Raw genomic sequence first — 25,179 nt, 5'->3', positions numbered from 1 at the left:
AGGAGACGTCAACTGACATCTGCCAGTATGTCTGACGTCAGCTAATGAAAAAAACAGAAAAAGCAATCAGACATCACATTAATGCAAACAATTGTTTATTAAGTTATAGAAGGTGATACAGTGGGGGTGGAAAATGTGACCACACAGGTCAGGAAAAAGGCACACAATTCCCACAGCAAGTGTAATTGCTAAATGTTAAAGTATACATAGATATTAATATAGGTATAAATTACAATACCGGAAAATGGTAATCCAGGCAGGCACAGATTATATAAAAAATTGCAAATGCTAAGTATAACGGAAGTAATATAAACAGCCCAGGGATTACAGACTGAAATGTGTACAAAAATGACCACCTATGGTAGATTTACATCAAAGGATCTGGGAATGTAAATTGCAATGTGCTAACAAAGTATTTAATGGCACTGATTAAAAGCAACTATATATTCCATATTAGTAACCAGAGCCCTTGGTGTGATGTCATATTATTCCAAATCATACAGAAAGGATCATATGTAAATAGGCTATACAGAGGATAGAACATACTATCATCTAAGATAGTAAACAGAGATCTGCTTACCAAGTTCGATACAGAGAGCAAACCAGACCGCGCAATCCTGCACTGCAAAAAAGTGTTGCCGCTATTGATAGAGAAGAGCACCCACCCGACGGCCATTTCGGCGTGAGCCTTCGTCAGGGAGTGACATCATGTGCATGAACGTTAGTATAAAAAGGTCCAGTGTCCAATCAGTGCATGATCCGCCAGAGATTGATGCATGAGCATTCCTCGAAGCGGGCCAGCCCAACCGCCGCACCACATCGGGCTCCGGGTCACGTGGAAATCACAAGATCACGGAGGCCCAGTGCATAGAGATGGAGTGCACGGAGGGAGGAGACCGCAAGAGAACTGCGCATGCGTACCAGGCAGCTCACGGCCGATGGGAAAAATGCATTACCACAATTTGGAAGCATGCCATCTACTGATCTAAGGCAAGAGTTGATTTACTGCTATAACATTTCCCACATTTTAAACAAACATGTCTTTTACCTCGTGTGAATTTCCATGTATCTAACAAAAGTGAATCTGTCAGCAAAGCATTTCCTACATTCTGAACATGAAAATGGCTTCTCCCCTGGGAGAGGTTTTAGATGCACATTAAGCTCTGATTTCTGAATAAAACATCTCCCACAATCTGAATATAAAAATGGCTTCTCCCCTGTGTGAGTTTTTATATGGTCATCAAACTGTGATTTCCTAATAAAACATTTCCCACATTCTGAACAAGAAAATAGCTTCTCACCTGTGTGAGTTTTTATATGCATTTTCAGGCATGATTTCCAACTAAAACATTTCCCACATTCTGAACATGAAAAAGGCTTCTCCCCCATGTGAGATTTTAGATGCACATTAAGCTCTGATTTCCGAATAATCTCACGCCTGCGCAACACGTCACCAGCGGTCACAATGTGCACAGTGCACGGTCCCGCTAGAGTGGCACTGAGCATGCGCGGGGACCCCTGGAGCACAGGGTGGCGTCCGGAGATATGAAAATGAGCGATGGGGGGCGGAGTAAATCTGCAGGAGGCAGAGTAACTGACACCAGACAGTCCGCCCCCCGTGTACGATTTACAAGATTTGCATACAAAAAGGTACCACTTTATAAAGTCTTTATTTTGGGCTAAAAGGGGGCACAATAACAACAGGAACCTTGCTAGAAGCAGCCCAGGAGCTGCAGAAGGGGAATCTTTTAGGTTTAACGCGAAATTTCTGCTGGCAGGTTCCCTTTAAGCTCTGATTTCTGAATAAACATCTCCCACAATCTGAATATAAGGCCTTGAGCGCACTAGGCGTTTTTTACAGCGTTTTTGTGCTGAAAACGCAGTGACATTGCTTCCCCAGCAATGTCTATGAGTTTTCATTTTTGCTGTCCGCACACAGCGTTTTTTTGTAGCTGCGTTTTTGTGGTGACCACAAAAACGCAGCATGTCAATTATTTCTGCGTTTTTCACTGCGTTTTTCACCCATTGAGTTCAATGAGATGTTCAAAAACGCAATGAAAAACGCATATAGCTGCGTTTCTATGACTAAAAACGCAGCTATAAACGGAAGGGGTGGGTACTAAAGTGCTGTGTACAGGAAGAGGATTCCTTCTGTTGGTAAACACAGAAGCGTGAATCCTCCCGGTACCGCCACCGCTGCTTCCACAACCCGCCCGGTGCCATGTCAACTCCCGTGCGGCGTCATGTCTGGGCGGGAGGTGGAGGCAGCGGCGAAAAAAAAGTGAACAGTAGAAAAAATGCTCCCAGATCCTCTCCCGGTACCGCCGCTCTGGCTGTGTGCAGTCTCCCGGGCTACGTGTCTGATGGATGCAGGACCTGGCGCTGATCACCTGATGCGGCACCTGACGCGTCAGCTGATCGTAATTCTCGCGGTGTCGCCAGCTTTTTAGCGCCCGGCCGGCTTATCAGCTGATCCTGCCGTCAGACTTCATCAGCTGATTACCGGCAGCTCCTGCAGCGATGGGACAGGATCGGACTCTCATCCGATCGCTCCAGGAGCTGCCCGTAATCAGCACGGACGTGACTCAGTATTTTTTTTTTTTCTACTGATGCATCAGCTGATTGTATAATCGGCTTTTATACAATCAGCTGCTGTGTGATGTGATTCACGTCCTTGAACCTGACACATCATCTGATCGCTTTGCCTTCCAGCAAACCGATCAGATGATATTGGATCCGGATTGGACGGCGCGGGACCCTTGACCCAGGATTACTTCGGAGGGGGGGCTCTTTATTTTAATAAAGATGGAGTCACTAATTGTGTTGTGTTTTATTTATAATACAAATATTTTTTCTGTATGTTGTGTTTTTTTTATCTTTACTAGAAATTCATGGTGGCCATGCCTAATATTGGCGTGACACCATAAATTTCGGGCTTAGGGCCAGCTGACAATATACAGCTAGCCCTAACCCCATTATTACCCAGCGAGCCACCCGTCACCAGGGCAGCTGGAAGAGTTGGATACAGCGCCAGAAGATGGCGCTTCTATGAAAGCGCCATTTTCTGGGGTGGCTGCGGACTGCAATTCGCAGCGGGGGTTCCCAGAAAGCTTGGGCACTCTGCACTGCGGATTCCAATCCCCAGCTGCCTAGTTGTACCTGGCTGGACTCAAAAATTGGGCGAAGCCTATGTCATTTTTTTTAATTATTTCTTGAAATTCATGAAATAAAAAAAAAGGGGGGCTTCCCTATATTTTTGATTGCTAGAGGGGTACAAATAGGCAGCTGGGGGTTGGAGCAGCCCGTACCTGCCTGCTGTACCTGGCTAGCATACAAAAATATAGCGAAGCCCATGTCATTTTTTTTTTGGGCAAAAAACTCCTGCATAAAGTCCTGGATGGAGGATGCTGAGCCTTTTAGTTCTGCAGCTGCTGTCTGCTCTCCTGCATACACTAGTTCTGCAGCTGTCTGTTCTCCTGCATACAATGAAGAACATATTGAAGGAAATGACATCAGACCTTTTTTTTTTTCATCAACAATCTTTAATGGCATTGTTCACTGATTAAAAACGCAGTGAGCAAAAACGCAGCAAAAAACGCACCAAAACGCGGTAAAAACGCATGCGTTTTTGCCGCGGGTGCATTTTTTGAGACCAAACCGCACATAAAAACGCAGCGTGAAAAAAACGCCTAGTGTGCACATACCCTAAAAATTGCTAATCCCCGGAGTGAGTTTTTATACGTCTATCAAGATGTTTTCTCCAAGTAAAATAATTCCCACATTCTGAACATGAAAATGGCTTCTCCCCTGTGTGAGATTTTAGATGCACATTAAGCTCTGATTTCCTAATAAAACATTTCCCACATTCTGAAAAAGAAAATAGCTTCTCCCCGTGTGAGTTTTTATATGCATTTTAAGGCATGATTTCCAACTAAAACATTTCCCACATTCTGAACATGAAAATGGCTTTTCCCCCATGTGAGATTTTAAATGCACATTAAGCTCTGATTTCCGAATAAAACATTTCCCCCATTCTGAACATGAAAATGGCTTCTCCCATCTGTAAGTGCTTATATGCCTATCGAGATGTGATTTCTGAATAAAACATTTCCCACATTCTGAACATGAAAATGGCTTCTCACCGGTGTGAGATTTTGTATGGTAATAAAGATGTGATTTCAAACGACAACATTTCCCACATTCTGAGCATGAAAATGGCTTCTCCCCTGTATGAGATTTTAGATGCACATTAAGCTCTGATTTCTGAATAAAACATCTCCCACAATTTGAATATAAAAATGGCTAATCCCCGGTGTGAGTTTTTATATGTCTATCAAGATGTTTTTTCCAAGTAAAACATTTCCCACATTCTGAACATGAAAATGGCTTCTCCCCTGTGTGAGATTTTAGATGCACATTAAGCTCTGATTTCCGAAAAAAACATTTCCCACAATCTGAACATAAAAATGGCTTCTCCCCTGTGTGAGTTTTTATATGGTCATCAAACTGTGATTTCCTAATAAAACATTTCCCACATTCTGAACATGAAAATGGCTTCTCCCCCGTGTGAGTTTTTATATGGCTATTAAGATTTGATTTCCAACTAAAACATTTCCCACATTCTGAACATGAAAATGGCTTCTCCCCCGTGTGAGATTTTAGATGCACATTAAGCTCTGATTTCCAAATAAAACATTTCCCACATTCTGAACAGGAAAATGGTTTCTCCCCTGTGTGAGTTTTTATATGCCTATTAAGATGTGATTTCAGAATAAAACATTTCCCACATTCTGAACATGAAAATGGCTTCTCCCCTGTGTGAGTTTTAATATGCCAATCCAGCTGTGATTTCAGAATAAAACATTTCCCACATTCTGAACATGAAAATGGCTTCTCCCCTGTGTGAGTGATTATATGCATATCGAGATGTGATTTCCGAATAAAACATTTCCCACATTCTGAACATGAAAATGGCTTCTCACCGGTGTGAGATTTTATATGGTAATTAAGATGTGATTTCAAACGACAACATTTCCCACATTCTGAGCATGAAAATGGCTTCTCCCCTGTGTGAAATTTTAGATGCACATTAAGCTCTGATTTCAGAATAAAACATTTCCCACATTCTGAACATAAAAATGGCTTCTCCCCTGTGTGAGATTTTAGATGCACATTAAGCTCTGATTTCCGAATAAAACATTTCCCACATTCTGAACATAAAAATGGCTTCTCCCCTGTGTGAGTTTTTATATGGTCATCAAACTGTGATTTCCTAATAAAACATTTCCCACATTCTGAACATGAAAATGGCTTCTCCCCCGTGTGAGATTTTAGATGCACATTAAGCGCTAATTTCTGAATAAAACATTTCCCACATTCTGAACAGGAAAATGGCGTCTCCCCTGTGTGAGTTTTTAAATGGTCAACAAACCGTGATTTCCTAATAAAACATTTCCCACATTCTGAACATGAAAATGGCTTCTCCCCCGTGTGAGTTTTTATATGGCTATTAAGATTTGATTTCCAACTAAAACATTTCCCACATTCTGAACATGAAAATGGCTTCTCCCTCGTGTGAGATTTTAGATGCACATTAACCTCTGATTTCAGAATAAAACATTTCCCACATTCTGAACAGGAAAATGGCTTCTCACCTGTGTGAGTTTTTATATGCCTATCAAGATGTGATTTCCGAATAAAACATTTCCCACATTCTGAACATGAAAATGGCTTCTCCCCCGTGTGAGTTCTTATATGGACATTAAGCTTTGATTTCCAACTAAAACATTTCCCACATTCTGAACAAGAAAATGGCTTCTCCCCTGTGTGAGTTTTTAGATGAACTTCAAGCTGTGATTTCAAACTAAAACATTTTCCACACTCTGGGCATGAAAATGGTTTTCCTTTGTGAATTATTTTGTGCGAAATTAGAGCCGACTTTTGGGTAAAACACTTTCTACATTGATTACATGAATACGGCTTCTCCCCCATGTGCGCTCTTTGTTGTTTAACACCCTTTCTGTGGCTTTTATTTTGCTGAACATTCTGCAGTGAATCAACACATTGTTTAGAAGCAGCAGATGACGGATCCTGGGTGTGAAGGACTGAGGGTAGATCTGGGACAATTACTTGCTCTTCATATGTATTCTGTATAATGCCACAATCTTCTGTGAAAAGAATAAACAGATTTTGTAAAATTTGCCCCTTCAATGACCAACACAACAAGCTGCCCCTACACTAAAGGGGGCTTTACACGGTAGCGATATCGCTAGCAATTTGTAGCGATAGCGAGCGTATAAGTACCCGCCCCCGTCGCGCATGCGATTGTTTGTGATCGCTGCCGTAGCGAACATTATCGCTACGGTAGCGTCACACGTACTTACCTGGTCGGCGGCGTCGCTGTGACTGCCGAACAATCCCTCCTTCAAGGGAGAGGGATGTTCGGCATCACAGCGAAACGCAACGACACACAGCGGCCGGCCAATCAAAGCGGAGGGGCGGAGCTGAGCATGATGTAAACATCCCGCCCACCTCTTCCTCCCGCATTGGGGCCGGCGGCAGGTAAGGAGACATTCCTCGCTCATGCGGTGTCACACATAGCGATGTGTGCTGCCGCATGAGCGATGAATCACAACGCTAAACAACCCTTACCGATTTTTGAGTTTGGGACAACCTCTCCATGGTGAACGATTTTCACCATTTTTGAGGTCGCCTAAGGTCGATGGTAAGTATCACACGCTGCGATATTGTTAATGACGCCGGATGTGCGTCACTAACAATGTGACCCCGACGAGCAAACATTAACGATATCGTAGCATGTAAAGCCCCCTTAACTCCAGACACACTGCACACAAAATGTTATCTGTGGATCTTTTTTTTTTGGGGGGGCGGGGGGTTGGTTCTCCTGCTGCTCCTTTTCCCACCATATCCACAGACTCAACATGCAATCCTTAACAATAATGGTTGGAGGGCACTCACTCATACATTTTGAAAATCTCTCTTTCATACATTTGGGAAGGCCCACAAGTGGCCCTCTACCAGAAATTTTGGAGGGTCCTGCCTCTAGTTCCTTTCATCCTGGTCTGAATTACCCTCCGCCTCAGCTTAACAACAGCTGTGTGACGTGACCACGCTAGAACTCCACATTGCACATGTAGTTGCCCAGGCATTCTCACCAACAGAAGGCATTAGTTGAATAACAGATACAGCTTAATAATTTTTATTTATATAGCGCCAAATATATTCCATCGCACTTTATAATACCAGCTCCAACATGAGGTATTCTGGTCAGCCCCCATGCATAAAAACTGACTCATGAACATGGATGTCTGAAATCTGTGACTTTCTACAAAAAATTGAGGAAACAACGAAGATGGGGTGATGATGAAGCCATAATCAGCTTAACCATCCTGCTTTGGTGCCTCCTCAAATGCGTCATACTCCCAATTAAAGAAGAAGCTTTGCATGTGGGCCAGGTAGAGAAGGAGGAAGAAAAGTACAGAGTGCTGCATGCTTGCCAATCCCCTGTCCAGGCACAGATGACACCTGCCAGGCACCAGACATTGCACATTCACAAGCACCATCAGCAACATTGTCAGACGTTTTTCCCAGCCCAGCATTAAAGTATCCGTAATCCAGGACTTGACTTGCAAATTAAAATATACAGTCAGCCAAACAAGCACCCACCCACAGGACCAAACACTAAACGGGCATCTTTACAGACTGCTTGCCCTGGAAATGTGGCCATTTAGGCTACCGGACACTGAGGCTTGCTGCAACCATATGGCAGCGGCTGGCCTTCGGGACTTACTCCCCAGTGCAACTATTTCTTTGCCCTACAACAGCACGTATATTATAACTAGAGATGAGTGAACCTTTCAGGGTTCGGCGAGCCTAACCAAACATACAGTGCGTTAGTCGAACAAAACTCTGAAACTTTATCAAACCTTTCTGAACCCCACTGAATTCAAAGGGAGGCCAAACATGAAGCAGAGAAAACACCTTTAGGGAGGGGGGGGGGGGGGCCAAATCCTTCCAAAACAGCAGAAATACATTTTACAGTGCAGTACCACTGTTTTGGCATAGCCATTAGCTTTCTACACTATTGACATAAGAAATATAGAGGTGGATGAGAGACAGGTGTATGGCTCGTGCTCCCATAACCATACAGACAAGAAACAACTTTGAAACCTATATTATAGTCTTGACATTTAAAAACATGTTTGAGTGGCAGGTGCAGGCCTCTTGCTCCCAGAAGACTGGCACTACCCAAAAGAAAACTTGGAGACCCATATTGTAATCTTGACATTCAAAATGCTTTCAGGCAGATAGCAGCATCAATTGTCCTCTCGCCATAGGGCCTTAAAAGAGCTGGGAGGTCCATGCAATACACAGGCTGTGGCCCGTGATTTCAATTTTAAAAAGTGAACGGACAGTGGCCATACCTTCTGCAGCAGCAGATCCAGGACATAATAGTGCCATAGAAATATTTTGACAACCAGGTTAATCCATGCAGGACTTATGTGATGTGGCCCAGGCGTAATGTAGCCACTAGGTTTGCACCGTAATGGCACATGACCTTCCCTGGCTGCAGGTTCAGTGGAGACAGCAGTTTATCAAACTCGGCCTGGATAGTGTTGCACAACTCTGCAGCTGTGTCACTGCATTCTCTGATGCATACTAATTTAAGCACTACCTAACTGCATTGGCTTACACACAGGATGTTGCCTGGCATTTACATTTTAAAACTCAATAAAAAAAATGTTTAAAAACATTTCAGACAGACAGCAGAACAGTGACATCAATTGCTTCCCTCCATTTTCACCTCTACCGCCAAGAGTTAACATCAGTTGACGAGGGTTAGGATCCTGCTGGGAACCTACTTTGTCCGGGCCAGGATCCAATTCACAAAGATTTTGGGCATTAGTGCTTATACTTTCCTCCTCTTCAGTCTGGGAATCTTTAGAGTGGACCTGTGATGCCCATGGGATAGTATGTGTGAACAGCTCTTGAGACTCTTGCATGTGTGGTTTCCCACAGTCACTTTGAAGGTTGGCAATTTGTGACGTGAGCGCAAACAATTGTAATTGGTGTGGCACCTTGGAAGAATGAACTGTGTGTGATGTTGAGGTGCAGGAAGAGGAGGAGATGCCACTTAATACAGCGCTTGCCATTCCAGCACCTGTTCTCTATCAGCCTCATTTCAAAGTTCAAGCGATGTGTGGCTGTCAAAGAAATCTAGTGGAGTAGGCTGTCCAGTAACAGTTGTTCTCATTGCTCTTGGGATAGGATGAGCCGGCGTTTGCTCACTAGACCCCTTTGCCTAATGGAACTTCCCACACGTACACCTCCAACACCCTGCCTATTTCCCTTTCCACGACAACCTCGTTGTAATTTACCACTCCTGGTTGATGTACCTTTCCCCTTTCAAGCAGATATTTCACAACCCAACGCTCACACCTGTCAGACACCTGGCACAAAAGATTATTTATTTCCTGCCTGAGTTGGCAATAATGTGAAGGCACTAAAAAGTACCACTACCTACAAATGCGGTTCACTGCGTAATTTGGAGCATACACAGAAAAGTGCCAAGAAGACCCTTTTAAATTGTTCAATAGCAAATTGTCAGCAGCCAGCACTAACAATACCTGTAAATGTATTTCACTGCGGAATTTTGTGTAGGCAAGTAAAGTTGCCAAGAACTACTTTTTACATACTTCCCTAGCAACGTTTTAGACCAGGCACTAATAAGTAACAATACCTATAACTGTGTCAGCAGAATTTTGAGCAGGCAATTAAAATTACCAAGAAACTCTTTTTACATACAGTACAGACCAAAGGTTAAGACATACATTCTCATTCAAAGAGTTTTCTTTATTTTCATGACTCTGAAAATTGTAGATTCACATTGAAGGCATCAAAACTATGAATTAACACTTGTGGAATGAAATACTTAACAAAAAAGTGTGAAACAGCTGAAAATATGTTTTATTATTGTAGGTTCTTCAAAGTAGCCACCTTTTGCTTTGATTATTGCTTTGCACACTCTTGGCATGCTCTTGATAAGCTTCAAGAGGTAGTCACTGGAAATGGTTTTCACTTCACAGGTGTGCCCTGTCAGGTTTAATAAGTGAGATTTCTTGCCTTATAAATGGGGTTGGGACCATCAGTTGTGTTGTGCAAAAGTCTGGTGGATACACAGCTGATAGTCCTACTGAATAGAGTGTTAGAATTTGTATTACGGCAAGAAAAAAGCAGCTAGGTAAAGAAAAATGAGTGGGCCATCATTACTTTAAGAAATGAAGGTCAGTCAGTCCAAAAAATTAGGAAAACTTTGAAAATGTCCCCAAGTACAGTGGCAAAAACCATCAAACACTACAAATAAACTGGCTCACATGAGGACCGCCCCAGGAAAGGAAGACCAAGAGTCACCTCTGCTGCGGAGGATAAGTTTATCAGAGTCACCAGCCTCAGAAATTGCAAGTAAACAGCAGCTCAGATTAGAGACCAGGTCAATGCCACACAGAGTTCTAGCAGCAGACACATCTATAGAACAACTGTTAACACCTTCACCACCCAGCCTATTTTGACCTTACTGACCCCGCCATTTTGCGGAATTCTGACCAGTGTCCCTTTCTGAGGTTATAATTCTGGAACACTTCAACAGATCCCGGCAATTCTGAGATTGCTTTTTCTTGACATACTGTACTTCATGAAAGTGGTAAATTTAGACCGATTTTTTTTTTGCGTTCATTTTTGAAAATTTTGGAAATTTGGTGAAAATTTTGCAATTTTCAAAATTTGAAATTTGATGCCCATAAATCTGAGAGATATGTCACACAACATAGTTACTAAACAACATTTCCCACATGCCCACTTTACACCAGCGCAATTTTCAAAACAATTTTTTTTTCATTAGTAAGTTAGAAGGGGTCAAAGTTAATCAGCAATTTCTAATTTTTGCAACAAAATTTACAAAAAAAATTTTTTTAGGGACCACATCACATTTGGAGTGACCTTGAGAGGCCTAGGTGACAGAAAATACCCAAAAGTGACCCCAATCTAAAAACTGCACCCCTCACACTGCTCAAAACCATATACAAGAAGTTTATTAACCCTTTAGGTGCTTCACAGGATCCAAAGCAATGTGGAAGAAAAAAATAAGATTTTACTTTTTTACACAAAAATGTTACTTTAGCCATAAAATTTAGCATTTTCACAAGGGTATAAGGAAAAATGCCCATACATTTTTTTTGTGCAATTTCTCCTGAGTACACAGATACTTCATATGTGGGGGAAATCAATTGTTTGGGCACACGGCCGGGCTCGGAAGGGAAGGTGTGCCATTTGACGTTTTGAATGGCAAATTAGCTCAAAAAGTCAAATGGCGCTTGCTGACCGGCTGAATTTTGAACAGTCTAACAAAATACGGATCATTCACAACAGACTAGCACTAGGTTCGGGGTTACTCACACTTGGCTGTGGGTCTTCCTCCATGGCCTCCGGCTCTTCTTTCACGGCCTCCGGCTCATCTCTTGACCTACAACGTCTTCGTGGTGGTGAGTCTGTCGGTGGAGGAGGAAGAGTGGGAGAAAAGTGGGGTCCTCTCCCTCACTATCAGCTTCTGAGGTAATAAAGGCATATACCTCCTCAGCTGAGTACACCCTTTGTGACTGGGACAAGCAGGACATTTTGTGTGTGCTGTATGCGTGTGTAAAAGAACCCCTAAATTTTATTATAGTGTATGTGTGTATTTGCTAGTGTTTGGTGAAACTTTCTAGTGCAGGAGGGGGCTGTCAGGCGCGGGGAGGGCAGGAGGGGGTGAGAAGATGCAGGAGCCATCAGCAGGGGGCATGACCACTGGGGCAGGATCACTGTGGCAGGGCGCAGGATCACTGGGGCGCAGGTGATCACTGGGGCGCAGGTGAGATCGCAGGGGCGCAGGTTATCGCAGGGGTGCAGGTGCGATCGCTGGGGCGGGGTGGTGATCACTAGGGTGGGAAGGTTATCACAGGGATGATCACTGGGGTGGGGGGATGATCACTGGGGCAGGTGATCACTGGCAGCAGCAACCAGAAGCCAGGGCATCGGCGGTGAGTGATCACAGGGAGCGGAGCAGAAGTCGGGTAAGGCAGCGGAGTTCAGTGTGGGGGTGGAATCGGACAGCGAGGGGGGGTGAAATTGAACGGCGGGGGGGTCCGAGGAAGGCCGGGGGGGGGGGGCGTGACACAGCATGGTAAAGCGGGGAACAGCACAGAGGGGAGGGGAAGACAGCACAGAGGGGAGTGAATCTTACCGGATGGCGATCAGTGGCAGCAGATGGCAATCGGTGGCGGCACATCGCGGTAGCGGCGGAGGCAGGGGACCTTCATCTTCAGCGTTGCCCTCCAGTGACAGGAAGAGGCTGAAGAGGGCGGGCACCCACCGGTAACACCGCCCCTCGACATCTGATTAGAGGGATAGCATCACATGGACACTAGCTCCAATCAGATCAAGGGGGTGGGAATGACACAGGGGTCACCCTGTCCAGCCAATGGCAGATGATATTGCATCATCAGCCATGGCTGGATTGTAATATTTCACCAAGTTTCATTGGTGAAATATTACAATCGTTCTGATTGAAAGTGAAAATGACACTTTCAACTGCCAAACAGAGTGCGTGTAGCCACAGGGGGGCAAAGTCACCCCCCTGGGCTCAACTACGGGTCCTCACGTACCTGCTGCGCTGGTGACATTTCAGTAAACCCTGTCACCAGCGTTGCAGGAATGGAAACCCGCCATGACACATACGGTGTGTCAAAGGTCGGGAAGGCACAAACTTTCATGACGCATACGGTGTGTCAAGGGTTGTTAAGGGGTTAAGAGGAGACTTTGTGCAGCAGGCCTTCATGGTAAAATAGCTGCTAGGAAACCACTGCTAAGGACAGGCAACAAGCAGAAGAGACTTGTTTGGGCTAAAGAACACAAGGAATGGACATTAGACCAGTGGAAATCTGTGCTTTGGTCTGATGAGTCCAAATTTGAGATCTTTGGATCCAACCACCGTGTCTTTGGGCGACGCAGAAAAGGTGAATGGATGGACTCTACATGCATGGTTCCTATCGTGAAGTATGGAGGAGAAGGTGTGATAGTGTGGGGGTGCTTTGCTGGTGACACTGTTGGGGATTTATTCAAAATTGAAGGCATACTGAACCAGCATGGCTACCACTTCATCTTGCAGCGGCATGCTATTCCATACGGTTTGCGTTTAGTTGGACCATCATTTATTTTTCAACAGGACAATGACCCCAAACACACCTCCAGGCTGTCTAAGGGCTATTTGACTAAGGAGGAGAGTGATGGGTTACTACGCCAGATGACCTGGCCTCCACAGTCACCAGACCTTAAACCAATCGAGCTGGTTTGGAGTGAGCTGGACCGCAGAGTGAAGGCAAAAGGGCCAACAAGTGCTAAGCATCTGTGGGAATTCCTTCAAGACTGTTGGAAGACCATTTCCGGTGATTACCTCTTGAAGCTCATCAAGAGAATGCCAAGAGTGTGCAAAGCAGTAATCAAAGCAAAAGGTGGCTACTTTGAAGAACCTAGAATATAAGACATATTTTCAGTTGTTTCACACTTTTTTGTTAAGTATTTAATTCCACATGTGTTAATTCATAGTTTTGATGCCTTCAATGTGAATCTACAATTTTCAGTCATGGAAATAAAAAAAACTCTTTGAATGAGAAGGTGTGTCCAAACTTTTGGTCTGTACTGTACTTCCCCGGCAGCCTTTTTAGGCCAGGCACTATTGAGTAACAATACCTATAAATGTGTTGGACTGCGTAATTTGGAGCAGGCAGCAATATGTAGCAATACCTATTTAGATGCTTCACTGGCAATTCTTTAGCAGGCACTACAAGTTCCAATCCTTATTTCTATCATGAAATGTGCCGATTTGTGGCACACACACACACACACACACACCTTTCCCTACACTGCACTTCCCTATTCTAAACTATCGCTCTCCTATCTATCTCAACTACCTAGCATTAAACTCCCTAAGCGAACTAACAGCACAGGCAGCATCTTCCCTAAGGTTTCACATTCACAAAATGGCGCTGACGCAACAGGTCCGCAATATATATGGACACATGTGGCTTAGGCAGCAAAGCACAGAAGCCCTGGTGTCTGAATCTTGTGGCTGTTTGCTGCGTCATGATTGGCTGCAAGAACATCTGCAAATAAACTTAAGAAAAAAAAAATGGCGCGGCACGCCAAAAGGCTTCTTCCGATCTAGAGTCCTCACCTCCTCCACTGATTTTACACAACCCACATCAGACAGCACCACAATCCTATACCAAAGCAGAAAATGCCATTACAAGAGCCTTTTCTGGAAAGTGGCTAGTGTTCGGGTGCAGAAACTGAACAAAACAGAAGCTCAGCGAATTTTGGGGAAAGTGCTTGGGGTTACCAAGCCCAAATGAACATACTAAGGCTTGTACCGAATTTGCAATTGGCGAACCTTTACCGAACTGGTTTGCTCATCTCTAATTACAACATCACCAACCGACACCAACGCAGTTAATCGCAATGTTCACCTAATGACCGGTATATGCAGAAGTGCATGTGGCCAGGGACATTATGTTTCTTTTACTACTGCATCCTTATACACACAATAATAGACAAACCAGGGGACATCTAATCAAAGTACCCTAAACAGGCTAAGAGTTCCCTAATGCTGACCCAGATATGCACCAGTCTGACTGCAGGGGTTGGCACCCAAAACTAACACAATGGGGTCTACGCTCAACGTTATTTGTCACATACATTTTGGATGGCCCTCAGGCGGCCTTCACTCATACATTTGGGAGACCTCTCTCATATTTGGGAGGGCCCACAGGTGGCCCACTACTGGAAATTTGGGAGGACCCTCAGTCATGTTGTGGTGAAGTTTTAGATATTCTAGATTTATCTCTAGTACGTGATCTTTGTTATATACCAGCGTAGCACAGTCTTGACTTTTATTAATTGGTTTTGTTTTGCATGCCACTGATGAATAACCTTTTGAACAATATTTTTTAGGATGCATAACTATTCTTTCCAATAATCAATTCAACTAATTTTTCTTGCAGACGCTTTGTTTTTCAGCATTGTGTCTTGAGAGTTACACTTATGACCTTCAGACTTGCTTTTATTTTCCTTGGTTTCTTGTTGCTCTGTTGAGGGTAAGAATTGAGTAAACCAAAATACTTAATTCAGCCATTTCATCAGCTCAAATATGTAGTTTAGTTGATGTAGCCTAACACATAACCAATCCAGTAGAGACTATGCAAGTTGCTACATGCCCTGAGCCCGAGCTGCGATATTTAATTGAACTATATTTTGTCTATACCCTTTTCTTATCTAGAACTATAACGTTTTCTGAACAATAAACTGAGACGGAATCTCAGGCGTCTGTCATGGAGAAGGTTTATAACTGACTCGCAGTCCGTTATCTTATTCATTCTCATGTGCACACATGACATTAAAATTTGAAACAGTAGTCAGATCCCGAGAGACCATTTGAGTCTCAATCCTCAACAGCTCGATGTTTTAGGAGACACAGAATCCACAACTTGAGTTTGTATACTGGATGTATTCAGTAAAGACTTTATTTTCTTATCATTATCCCTCCCAGTGTCCAGGCCAGTTTCAGCTCAGGATCAACAGATTAATTTAGGGTCTATAACATTAATTTTTTAACATTGTGCTGTGTATTTGATGAGGACCCAGCTTCCCCCAGGATAGGGGTCTGAAGTGTCGGTGTGCACTCACCACAACCCTGGGGACGACTTCTGCCACATCCACAACCAGAGAGATGGACAGCTTCTCCAATGAAAGAACATGACTCCTGAAGGGTATTATACAGTGAACAAATCAGAGGATATATCACCCAGTGAGTGAAGAGATCTGTGGAGCATATTATGCAGGTGATGGCAACTGGTACAGAGCTCAGGTAAAGGCCCTGGTAGAACTGTGTGTGACAATGCTGCTGCTCCACTATGTGTAATGGTGGACCCCAAAATTATCCCTAGGGACGATGTCTGCCACATCCACATTCAGAGAAATGGATAGCTTCTCCAATGAATGTGTCCCTTAGAGGGTATTGTACAGAGAAGAAATCAGAGGATATCTCCCACCGAGAGAGGAGATCTGTGGAGCTTATTATACAGGAGATGGGAACTGATAAAGAGCTCAGGTGAAGGACTGATCATGCCAAAGCTGGTGTTCCACAATGTACAATGGTGGACAAAATTTAGAAAGAGGGACTGCAATACACCCTAGAAGACACGTAGAGGATGGCCTCTGAATAAATTGTATTAAAATTTCTGAAACATTTAACAGAATGAATCGGTCAATGAAAAGATGCAATCATGTGGACTGTGGAAGAAATATATGTAACGAGAATGAACACTCATTTCCATCAGATGATAGTGACATTTGGACAGTTAGAAATCCAATAAGATGGAACAAAGCAAGAACGTGACTTGAAATCAAATGAAAGCGGTTTATGTGCCTAGTGAAGAATATGTGCCTAGTGAACAATATGTGGATAGTAAAGATATTAGAAACATTGCATAAAAAATGATTCCATTTTGCTACTCTATAAGAAGAATTAAAGCGCAGTAAGAGCCCCTATCGTGGTAGTTGTGTTGGGTTGAAACCTGTGTCAGGAAAATGGAGCGGAGCAGACACTAAATTTTTTTTTCTTGTTTGCGATACATTATGGAAAGCACAGGCCTGTATCGTGGTTGTCGTACTGGTGTGAAGCATGTTTTAGGTGAATCTGTGCTTGTGTAGAAGAGTGGTCTGCGACCTGCACCCCCTGAAGACATCATCACTGGTTTTACAACAATGTAGAATGTGTTTATACTGTATGTATAATGGTAGTAGGATGTTTAAAGGGAAGGTATCGTCCAAAAAAAAAAAATTTCAATAACTGAAAAAATGGAAAGTATTAATGTTTTGTTCAGGGTCGGACTGGGGTGTCTGGGGCCTACCAGGGGAAATAACTCTAGGGGCCCACCACCCTACAGCTATATGCAAATATCTATTAGCTGCTATGCCCGTTATAGTGGAGCGCTGACTGTAAAGCACAGGCGGCTCCTGCACATCTCCTGTGCACACACAATAACTGATGTATAATTACAGTAGTTTGCAGTAATGCGATCTTTGGTGACAGGTTATCACCGATCCACAGGTTAGGTTGGTGATAACTTATTGATCGGTGGAACCAGACCAGTGGAAACCGCACCAATCAAAGAATGAGGAATTTTTATCCCTGACAGGGCACTTATATGCCCATTATACAATGCAGCGGCAGGTGGGATGTGTGACCGCAGCTCCATTCATCCTCTGTGGGGTGGGATGTGTGACTGCAGCTCCATTCATCCTCTGTGGCGTGGGATGTGTGACCACAGCTCCATTCATCCTCTGTGGGGTGGGATGTGTGACCGCAGCTCCATTCATCCTCTGTGGCGTGGGATGTGTGACCGCAGCTCCATTCATCCTCTGTGGGGTGGGATGCGTGACCGCAGCTCCATTCAGCCTCTGTGGGGTGGGATGTGTGACCGCAGCTTCATTCATCCTCTGTGGGGTGGGATGTGTGACCGCAGCTTTATCCATCCTCTGTGGAGCAGTCAGATAATAACAAGAGCAGCGCTCACAGCCACTGAGGGAATGAATGGATCAGAGGTCGAGTCAGACATGAGCCCCAGTGTAATGGGGTATAGAAGCTGCACATTTTGCAGATCAGTGCAGGTCCCAGCAATCAGACCCCAACAAGTAAGTTATCACATACTTAGGCCACGTTCACACTTTCAGTATTTGGTCAGTATCTTACATCAGTATTTGTAGCCAAAATCAGGAGTGGGTGAAAAATGCAGAAGCGGTGCCCGTCTTTCTATTATACTTTTTCTCTCATTTTACTGATTTTACAATTCCTCATTTTGGCTTCAAATACTGAGGTAAAAAACTCACCAAATACTGTGTGCACGTGGCCTTAGTAAAGGAGATTACTTGTTTTCGCTGGAGAACCTCTGTAAGTACATATTTGTTGCATTGTAATAATCACAGGACAGCGAGGGGTTAAACATTCAAATATTTAAACTATTGGAAATAAAGAATCTTCCCCATATTGATAGAGAGAAAAAGTGACCTCCAGACAGAACGCAATCCAATATACCAAGACCACCACATAGAAGGGGGAAATACTGCCACACCGTGACCAGACAACATATTACCACCACATAGTGACCGAATACAATCACATACAAGAGAGTATTACCGCCACACCATGACCAGATAACATATTACCAATACATAGTGATCAAACACAACCACAAGAGAGTAATACCGCCACACCATAATTAGACCACATAGTAACCAAATATTACCACATAAAAGGGAAAAATACCACGACACTATGAACAGACTACCAAATAATACTACATACAAGAGACAAATACCACCAAACGATGAAAAGACCACATATTACTACTACACAATGACGAATATTACATTAAAATGATCATGAATAAAAACCACAATACTAATAACATTACTATTACCATCAGTGCCATTATACACAGGAGCTGTGTATATAGTGTCAGTGTACAGGTAATACAGTGATCACAGATGACTTTATAAACAGGAGATCTGTATATAGGTAACGGGCCCCCCCATCCCTGTGCCGTGTAGCAATGGTCACCCCCATCCTTGTGCAGTGTAGCAATGGTCCCCCTCATCCTTGTGCAGTGTATGAATGGGCCCCCCATCCTTGTGAAATGTTTGAATGGGCCCCCCATCCTTTAGTAAAATCCTCATTCCTGTCCCCTTCCTGACCCCTATTATGCTGTTGTTCACACACACACGTTAGGCGAAGTTCACACACTGCGTTTTTTTGACGCTGCGTTTTTGTGCATTTTTTTGCGGCAAAAAAACGCAAAAAAAGCTGCAAAGAACGCATGCGTTTTTGCTCATTGTGTTTTTTTATCAGTGAACAATGCCATTAAAGATTGTTGGAAAAAAAAAAGAAAAAAGGTCTGATGTCATTTCCTTCTTCAATATGTTCATCATTCTCCACTAGTGTATGCAGGAGAACAGACAGCTGCAAAACTACAAGGCTCAGCATGCTCCATCCAGGACTGTATGCTGGAGGGAGAGGCAGGGGGAGCAGAACTACAAGGCTCAGCATGCTCCATTCACTAGTGTATGCAGGAAGCAGACAGCAGCTGCAGAACTACAAGTCTCAGCATGCTGCATCCAGGACTGTATGCAGGATTTTTTTGCCCCCCAAAAAATGACGTGGGCTTCGTCATATTTTTGTATGCTAGCCAGGTACAGCAGGCAGCTACGGGCTGCCCCCAACCTCCAGTTGCCTATTTGTACCCGGCTGGGAACCAAAAATTTAGGGAAGCCCCTTTTTTTTTTTATTTCATGAATTTCATAAAAGAATAAAAAAAAAAAATTACATGGGCTTTGCCCAATTTTTGAGTCCAGCCAGGTACAACTAGGCAGCTGGGGATTGGTGCAGCTTTCTGGGCACCCCCGCTGCAAATTGCAGTCCGCAGCCGCCCCAGAAAATGGCGCTTTCATAGAAGCGCCATCTTCTGGCGCTGTATCCAACTCTTCCAGCTGCCCTGGTGACGGGTGGCTCGCTGGGTAATAATGGGGTCAGGGCTAGCTGTACATTATCAGCTGGCCCTAAGCCCGAAATTCATGGTGTCACGCCAATATTAGACATGGCCACCATGAATTTCTAGTAAAGATAAAAAAAAACACAACACAGAAAAATATTTTTGTTAGAAATAAAACACAATACAATTAGTGACTCCATCTTTATTGAAATAAAGAACCCCCCTCCACAGTAATCCTGGGTCAAGGGTCCCGCGCCGTCCAATCCAAATCCAATATCATCTGATCGGTTTGCTGGAAGACAAAGCGATCAGATGCTGTGTCAGGTTTAAGGGGCTAAAGAACATCACACAGCAGCTGATTGCAAAAAAAAAAAAAAAAGAAAAAAACCTACACACGTCCGACCGCTGCAGGAGCTGCCGGTAATCATCTGAAGTCTCCTGATGGCATCAGCTGATCGTTTAAGCCGGCCGGCGTCACCGCGAGACTTACGATCAGCTGATGCATCAGGAGACTTCATCAGCTGATTACCGGCAGCTCCTGCAGGCATCGGACTTGCCCAGGAGCACACAGCCGGAGCGGTGTCCTGCGGTCTGGGAAGCAGCTGGAGGCAGCGGGGGAACGAGGAGAACAGGTGAGAAGATATACATTTTTTTTTCTTCGGCTCCTGAGCGCTTACCTGCGGCCCTGCGCGTCCTCTCCTCTGCTGTTCCGGCGGCAGTGTGATGGCGGTCGCTGTGTCGGTGAGGGGCTGAGCAGCTCCTCTGCCTCAGTCCTGTCACCGGCCGCACTGTTCACATGTACGCGCGTCTGAAAGATGCGCGTACATTTGAATAGCAGCGCGGTCTCCAGGACAGGTCTGGGACTTCCGCAGTGCAGGACGTACGGTGATATCACATGACTGTGATGTCACCGCAGGTCCTTCTGCAGCCGCACAAAACTGCAGCGATAACACGGAACTTGTGCTATCGCTGCAGTTTGTGATGGAAAGGCTGGGGGCCCTCAGAGCGTGGGAGCGGGGGGCTCATCAGAACGTGGGGGCCCTGCCCACTCTGCCCGCACATAACGCCGGTCCCCAAAAAAACGGCGGCACCACGGCACTATACACTGCCCCGCACTAAGTAAAGCACAGGGGCCCACTGAAGGCCCGAGGCCTACCGGGGGATTCCCCGGTACCCCCGGCGGGCCAGACCGAGCCTGGTTTTGTTTAAATATTATTATTTGTTTGTAATTGAGCAAAATATATAAAAAAAAAAAAAAAGGTTTGTCATTTTCCACTGTTAAACACTAGGGGGAGCAACTGCTGAAATCCTACAGAAATCCTACTGTAGAAATATCTCACATTACAACTGCAGTAAAGTGGGCGGAGTCTGCTCTCCTGTGTGTGATGTCACAGCTCCCCCTCCCAATCTGGGGGTTTCCAAAAGGATAAGAGGGAATGAAGTTTAGGATCACTGTGCAGAGCCATTTTGCTGGTGACCGCAAATATCTAAAGTGTCACCAATTACAGCAGGCAGTATCACACAGGAGAGGATTAGATAAACAGCTCAGCAGACAGCATCACACAGAAGAGGATTAGATACACAGCTCAGCAGACAGTATCACACAGGATAGGATTAGATACACAGCTCAGCAGACAGTATCACACAGTTTAGGATTAGATACACACCTCAGCAGACAGTATCACACGAGAGGATTAGATACACGGCTCAGCAGACAGCATCACACAGGAGAGGATTAGATACACGGCTCAGCAGACAGTATCACACAGGGTGTCATTGGAGACAGTAGCAGCAGCGGCAGCGGGGAGAGGGGCGCCGATACTCACGCAATGCTCTGCATGCATGCACGGAGGGTAGCAGCAGTGGCGGCAGGGGGAGGGGCGCCGGTACTCACACAGGCCGAACAGGTGACAAAGGGGGAAAGTGAAACACACAGCATACGCTGTGAGCTGCACAAAGATGGCGCCGATCTCCTCCCTCTGCTCTGATCTGAACAGCCCAGGGGGCGCGTCTACAGGTCACAGCAGGGAGCTGTCACTGTATTAAGTATAGAGTCGGTGTCCGACTATCAGAGTCAATGCCCTGGAAGCTGCCATAAAGGAGGTGAATAACTGTCCTTACAAACACCAAATCCATGATGGCAGCCCCCAGTGCTTCAGTGAAACTAGAATTAAATAAAAACTAAATAAACAGTGAGTTTAATTTTGTATTAAAAATACAGTGGTACCTCGCTTAACGAGTAACACACTTAACGAGAATTTCGCTTAACAAGCAAAGCTTTCTGTAAATTTGTAACCCGCTTTACGAGAAAGCTTTGCTGTACGAGCGAAATTCTCACTGCAAACACTTCCGGTTTCGTCCATCCACCACACTCTGACCCACACTTGCAGTCCACACAAACACACACATGTACGCACAAACACACACACACGCATGCACATACAGTATTATGCTCACCTTACCTTCCGTTCCACCGCCGGGCTCATGGTTCTTGTAGTTCCCGGGTACATCGCGACGTCCTCGCGGCGAACTACAAGACCCAGGAGGCCTGCGATGGAACGGAAGGTAAGGTGAGCATATAATATAACATAATTTGTTTACCTTTCGTTTCATCGCCGGCCTCCTGGGTGCTGTAGTGTGCCGCTGCGTTCCAGTCCACGCTGTGTATCTGCATCCATAGCGACGAGGGAGGAGCTTCCTGTCACCGCTAATGAAAGGCAGAGCGCTGGCCAATCAGAGGCAAGCGGCTCTGCCTTTGACGTCAGCGCTCTGGTCGGAAAGTTCCTGCCTCGTCGTTATGGTAACGCGATACATAGCCCGGCCCCGTACCAGAGAACTGCAAGTCCCAGGAGACCTGCGATGGAACGGAAGGTAAGGTGAGCATATAATATGTGCGTGTGCATGTGTGAATGTGTGTTTGTGTGTGTTTGTGCGTGTTTGTGCATGTGTGGAATGACAGAATACGGGACCAGGATGGGACATTTTAGAAGTTGTGGAACGGATCGTCAGCATTGCAATGATTTCCTATGGGAAATCTTGCTCTGCTGAACGAGTACCTTGATTAACAAGCACAGTCCCAGAACGGATTGGTGTGTGTGTGTGTGTGTGTGTGTGTGTGTGTGTGTGTGTGTGTGTGTGTCTATGAGCGCAGTGCTACCAGCCATCATTAGATGTCGACTTACCATTCCTGGGTTCCCTAGTTGGAAAGATAAGCTTAGGCTTCAGGTACACTGACAGGGCTGAGTTAACCAGAAAAGCCGGTCCACAGTGAAGGGGATATAGTGTGGAGCATTTCATGGGTTTGGAGATGTAAGAATAGTGCGTAGAGTAAGCCAAGGCTGAAGTAAGTGACAGGAGGAAGCAAAGGTGTCCAGGACCGGATTGGAGCTGAAGCGCCATTGAGGCACCAGAGAGCGGCGTGTGTGAACAGTGCAGACAGTGGCAACTGACACTGGGGAACAGACTCTAGGAGCAATCTCAAAGAAGTAACATACCCGTGCACGTACCTCTAATCATAGATTCCTAGATGACCACCAACCACCTCCACCCACATTGTAGCTGGTGTGAACTTGTCTGCAGCCGAAAACAGAAGAGCTGGTTTGTACTAAGGCTGCTTTCACACTTACGTTTTTTTCCTTCAGTTGCAATCCGTCGCCTTGAGGAATTACGGTATCCTGCAAGAATCCGTTTTTTCCCCATAGACTTGTATTAACGACAGATTGTGACTTGTGGCATTGCGTTGAATCTGCCATGTGACGGACCAGTCGTTTATGGACTGACTGTCGGGCGGAAGCAACGCAGAATGTAATGTTTTTTTTCTCAGCGGCAAAATAACGGATTCCGACGGATGTGTCGTCGTCCGTTGTGTGTTATAATGGAAGCCTATGATCGGCGGAAGCAAAATTACAATGGATCCGTTATTTCACAGGAATTAGTCACATCGGTTTGACCACTATCTGCAACGCATCAGTCCATTCAGCACACAACGCATTGTGACTGATGGGAAAAAAAATGGAAGTGTGAAAGCAGCCTAAGATGGTAATACTTTGTTTGAAACCTGTCACAAGCAAAAGGAAACGGTGTTCAAAACGTGTTACAAGTAAAATATCTGCAGTTTTTAAACGTTGTGGACTCGTCTTTATTCTTTAAATGGAACCAAACATCAGGATTTTCGTCTATAAGGTAAAGCCAGTGCAGTACAGGCACTATCAGGCACAGGCTGTACACACCTTTAGTGGGCAGCTCGGATGTTTAGGCTTTGAAAGGTTGTAAAGTTTAAAAATTCATCACCTTTTTGACTGACAGTTGCACCTCTGCTGATAATATCCGGGCGGGTTATGCACATGATGGTATGTATAGCCTGTGCCTGATAGCGCTAGTACTGAATGGCTTTACCTTATAGACTAAAGTCCTGATGTTTGGTTCCCTTTAATAACCCTGAACGCGGAACAACACAGTGTGACCTTGACGAGGAGAAGCTGGAGGAGACGTACTGTTACAAGCAGGTGAAATCTCAGCTCTCCCCTCTGTGTCTGTAGGGTACCAGGGTGAAAACACAGCCTCTCGCCCATGATTGCCGCCCCTGGCACCCTTACACGTGTCAGATACTTAGATTTTGGAAACACGGAAACGTTGCGAATGTCAAAGATCCATCGCATTGAGACGGATTTCTTATAAATACCTTCCAAAATGTTCAGTGTTATCTGTCAGGCCTGAAACCCGGGTCAGGAAAATGGTGCGGAGCAGCAACAAAATGGTGATCACCTTTACAAATAAGTAATGGAAAGCAATCTCCTCTTTCATGGCTAGTCGTGAACGAGTGTAACCTGTGTCATTGGTAATGTCATTGGTTACCATTGTAAGGAGTGACACTCCTAGAGTGGTAGAGCCAATGCACTATGTAAAACAAAAATTACCCCAGGGGACAGGGTATACATGGATCATAAGCATCAAGACATGGTGAAGAAAGAGGAGAAGGATGAGAAAAAACCCATATACCCTAGTGTGGATTGGAAGGGACGTATGTTAATACAACTTACAAAACTTTACATTTTCGGTCACTTAGGCTAAGTTCACACTTCCGTTGTTTTGCATCAGTCACAATCCGTGGCCTAGAAGAATTGCGGTATCCTGCAAAATATTTTGCAGGAATCCTGTTTTTCCCCATAGGCTTCTATTAGTGACGGATTGCGACTGATGATGCTGCGTTGCATCCGCTGCGTCGCGGTCAGTCGTTTTGTAACTGACCGCTGGGCGGGAGCAATGCAGCCTGTAACGTTTTTTGAGCAGCGCGATCCGTAGAATTTTGCTGAGCATGCGCTCTCTGGCTCCGTGCCCCCGTAACCAGGATAAACATCAGGTAACCAAGCAATGCGCTTTGGTTAGTTACCCGATATTTACAGTGGTTACGGGTGCAGGGAGCCCGCCCTAAGCGGTGTACGCTGGTAACCAAGATAAATATCGGGTAACCAAGCAAAAAGTTCTTTACTTTTAGTTACCCGATATTTACCCTGGATACAGTGTG

General features: G+C 44.8%; 1 protein-coding gene across 1 annotated transcript in view; it reads right to left on the bottom strand.

The window, feature by feature from the left end:
* Window positions 1-4,296: 4,296 nt before the first annotated feature.
* The window catches only part of LOC142257470 (uncharacterized), a 38,322-nt gene continuing 17,439 nt past the window's right edge, over window positions 4,297-25,179 (bottom strand). The window contains exon 4 of the mRNA XM_075329600.1: window positions 4,297-6,167. Coding sequence (XP_075185715.1) covers window positions 4,303-6,167 — 1,865 coding nt within the window. The 3' untranslated portion in view covers window positions 4,297-4,302. The remainder of the gene's footprint in view (window positions 6,168-25,179) is intronic.

Source organism: Anomaloglossus baeobatrachus, chromosome 1 (assembly GCF_048569485.1).
Source record: "Anomaloglossus baeobatrachus isolate aAnoBae1 chromosome 1, aAnoBae1.hap1, whole genome shotgun sequence".
NCBI lineage: Eukaryota > Metazoa > Chordata > Amphibia > Anura > Aromobatidae > Anomaloglossus > Anomaloglossus baeobatrachus.
The sequence above is the reverse complement of the archived record's forward strand: the minus strand, read 5'-3'. Positions and strand labels throughout refer to the sequence as shown.